The sequence below is a fragment of the Cyprinodon variegatus genome, unplaced genomic scaffold (genome assembly GCF_000732505.1).
Source record: "Cyprinodon variegatus isolate N-32 unplaced genomic scaffold, C_variegatus-1.0 Scaffold250, whole genome shotgun sequence".
In the NCBI taxonomy this organism is placed as follows: domain Eukaryota; kingdom Metazoa; phylum Chordata; class Actinopteri; order Cyprinodontiformes; family Cyprinodontidae; genus Cyprinodon; species Cyprinodon variegatus.
Genome location: NW_015150703.1, coordinates 138455 through 141836, shown reverse-complemented (window position 1 = coordinate 141836; position 3382 = coordinate 138455). Strand labels below are relative to the sequence as shown.

The following is a 3382-nucleotide window of genomic DNA, read 5'->3' as shown; positions in this document are numbered from 1 at the left end:
GAAACTGGGCTGATATTTACAACCTTTCCATGTGTTTGTTTCCTAAGAGGAAGAGGAGATGCTAATTAATGAGGCAAATGACCTCACTTTGTAAAAATATCCTTCCCTTTTAAAACTGTTCTTACTTTGTAAAAATGACCTTACACCAAAGGTTAAAAACTGAAACTGGTCTTCAGTCTTATTCTAAAACAGATACACAAACATACAACAAGATTTACAGTTTTTTTCTGAATATGTAAATATGTGTGTATAAACAGATGAATTATTGAGTAGAACAGAAGCCCTCTTTATATTCCTGCAGGAGTGCAGGGAAGCGTACCTGATGCTGAATGTAGGCATGCAGCCTCTCCAGCATCCCCTCACAGGTGTACTCATAAGGCAGATACGGCTCAACCTGTAAGACATGCGACCAACAACAAGGTTAGTTTAGTGACATTTTATTGTTTGGATTCTGAATCATTGTTCACTCTAATTGCCCAAAATTTCCTCCTCCTCTTGTTGGTTTCTGGAGATGAATGTTTCCATTGTCAGGTTCTGCAAAGCCTCGTCACTGCTTTGCAATTCATTAGACTTTATTTGCATTCCAATAGATCATCCCTTGCTGTGAGATAGGAGTTTTATAACTAACAGACCCTTTTGATTGGCCTAATTAGCAATGAGCTCCAAGGACTATACATCACCAGTGTTTCTTTGAATGTTTAACACACAGCGACGGACCGGCACGGAGCAGGAAGAATGCTGAATATCAAAGGCTGTAAAACCAACTTCATTAAGCTGGTTTTTACTTTTTATGTTCAGGTCTGCATTATGGATAGATTATTAAAAATAGAAGGTAAGTTAGTGCTTGGAGTGGAATAAAATGATGCATTTTCAGCTGCATAACTTATAGTCAATAGAATAGATTCTGTTTACAGGCTAAACATGCTGGAGTTTCAGAAAGTCGTTAACTGGAGTCAAGATATGTTTCATCCTAAATGTTGGACACATTTAAAGGAAAATGTCAAAATGCTGCAAAAGGAAAAACAAAGACTTGCTAATTAGGTGTGTTTCCACTTGATTATGGGCAAATTAGCAAAGCTACAGAAAACATTATTTCCTCAGAATTTAACATTAAACATCAGCAGGAAGTACAGATTCAAACATCCAAGAAATACGGAGAGATGTTTTCAGGAACATGTTGCTTCCAGGCTTGATGTCATTGTTCTGTCATGTTATCTGGAATTAGGGATTTTAAATGCAGTCCATGAAGATGCTAACGGCGGAAACAGTTTGATTCATCAGAACTTATTCATCGAATATGTTTCCATCTTCCTCTCAGTGCATTCCTGCACGTCTTTTACAGGAACGAAAAAACAACAACATAGACTGAGCCTTAATACTTTTTCAAGGAAGTTATTTTTAATTTAGAAATTTCCATTAACGTTGAGAAGTAGACTGTGATTTCCTCACTTTAGAATCGAACACAAAGAAAGAAAGAAAGAAAGAAAGAAAGAAAGAAAGAAAGAAAGAAAGAAAGAAAAAAAGAAAGAAAGAAAGAAAGAAAGAAAGAAAGAAAAAAAGAAAGAAAGAAAGAAAGAAAGAAAGAAAGAAAGAAAGAAAGAAAGAAAGAAAGAAAGATTGATTTCTGGGAATAGGAGAATTTGTCGTCCAGCTAGAGCTTTCTTAGTGCTGCCTGACGGAGCATGAACCTCTACATCTCTCAGTGAGTGCGCCTCGGTGCGTGTCTCACGTTAATGGCTGTAATGTGCAGGTAAGGCCCCATGTCAGCAGGGTGAGTCAGCAGAGGGACGTTATCTGAGTGTCTGCTGAGGCATGTTGCCTGCACTGAAGGGTGAAGTGGTCCATCAGCTCTCCCTCAGAGGAGATGGAGACGGCGCCGTCAGCCAGTGCTGCAGTCTGATAAAATCATTCACACATGCCTCCACTGTAGACACCAACCTGTCAAATCTCCATGCACACTTGATTCACTCGGCTGATTCCTACAGCAGGGGAAGAGCAGAAACCAGACAGCTGTCCTCCGCTTGTTTCACCGCATGCAGAATGGATCGGGTTGGGTGAGCACATCATCTAGTATTTCTTTGTTTGAATGGTTAAAATGCAGAAATAACAGATAAGCTAATAAAGAAGTGTGTGATACTTTGATAGTGAGAGGGAGATCAATAGATCAGCTGGTGACCAATATGGACCATAGGACCCAGAATCCAAGCAGACAGATCAGCGTGTTACCAAAGCAAGTGTTTATTGACTGCTTTGCTAACAGCAGCTTACCAGCTGAGGCAGGATCACTGCATTCTCTGTAGAGGTGGAAACTCAGGTTAGTGACTACGTAACTCAGACGGTTAACGATGATGAGCATGTGAGTCGCTAACCTGTTCAGTTTGAGCTAAGAGGAAGGAGTGGAATTGGGAAGGATTGTTTCTCCACAGCAGGCGGCGAGCTGCCGTCAGAGTTCCAGGAGACGAGCAGAAGCCAACAGAGGAGGAAGAGCAGAGGAATCCAGAAAGATGATCCAAGGGCAGAGAGGAAGCAGGAGCAGGTTTCCAGGCAAGAAGATCAGAGATCCAAGGATGTTTCCAAGCCTGGGTCAAGAGACAGATCCAAGGTAGGATCTGGCAGAATCCAGGTAATAGTCCGAAGACAGATCAGGCAAACAGAGCAGAAACAGGGGCAACGAAAACTCAGGAGTCCAGAAGCAGAAACTAGTGAGGATCAAGTAATCAAGAACACACTGCTACAGAACTCCCACACAAGACTAAAAAAAATAATCTGGGATTGATGGCTGGGACCAGATTAGATTCAGAAGAATGGGCAGAAACACAAACCGGATCTGGTTTTGTAGGTGCTGGGGCCATAGCTACTGGAGAGTCATGAGTTCCTGAACTAATTACATGAGTTCTGGGTAACAGGAGGCTTGGAGATGAAGAGAGTCTGGTACGTTCCAGTCGAGTTCCTCACCAGGTCTACCTCCCCGCCGCAGTAAAAACGCAGGTTAAGCTGATGACATCGGTTCCTCTCCTCCTTGGACAGGTTTGTGTGTCCCAACTGCATCGGTTCCGGTTCTGGCACTCGAGCCAGACCAGGAATCGTCACAAGTGCAAAGGGAGCGGGGTGAGGAGTTGGTCGAGGGAAAACCGACATCATTGCTCTACGTTCTCTGCAACATTCTATGAGTTGCAGGTCTATCCGGTCAGCAAGGTCCTCCAGCTGCTTCAGAGTCTGGGGTAGTCGTTGAAAGTTCAGCGTTTTAGGCGATTCTGGGACGTCGGCGGACGCTGGATAAATCAGCAAGGTGTGAGAGGGGATTTAGTAATTCCAGCAAATTCCAGGGATTTCAAATTTCTCACATCATTTTTAATGGCTGTTTGCTTACCTGCTGCTTTTT

The 3382-nt window shown here is 42.6% G+C and overlaps 1 protein-coding gene across 1 annotated transcript in view; it reads right to left on the bottom strand.

Annotated features, from left to right (window-relative positions):
• Positions 1–3382, bottom strand: part of LOC107089388 (alpha-1,6-mannosylglycoprotein 6-beta-N-acetylglucosaminyltransferase B-like) — a 132436-nt gene that overhangs the window by 10378 nt on the left and 118676 nt on the right. Inside the window, exon 13 of the mRNA XM_015382144.1 lies at positions 320–394. Within this exon, the coding sequence (XP_015237630.1) occupies positions 320–394 (75 nt within the window). The remainder of the gene's footprint in view (positions 1–319; positions 395–3382) is intronic.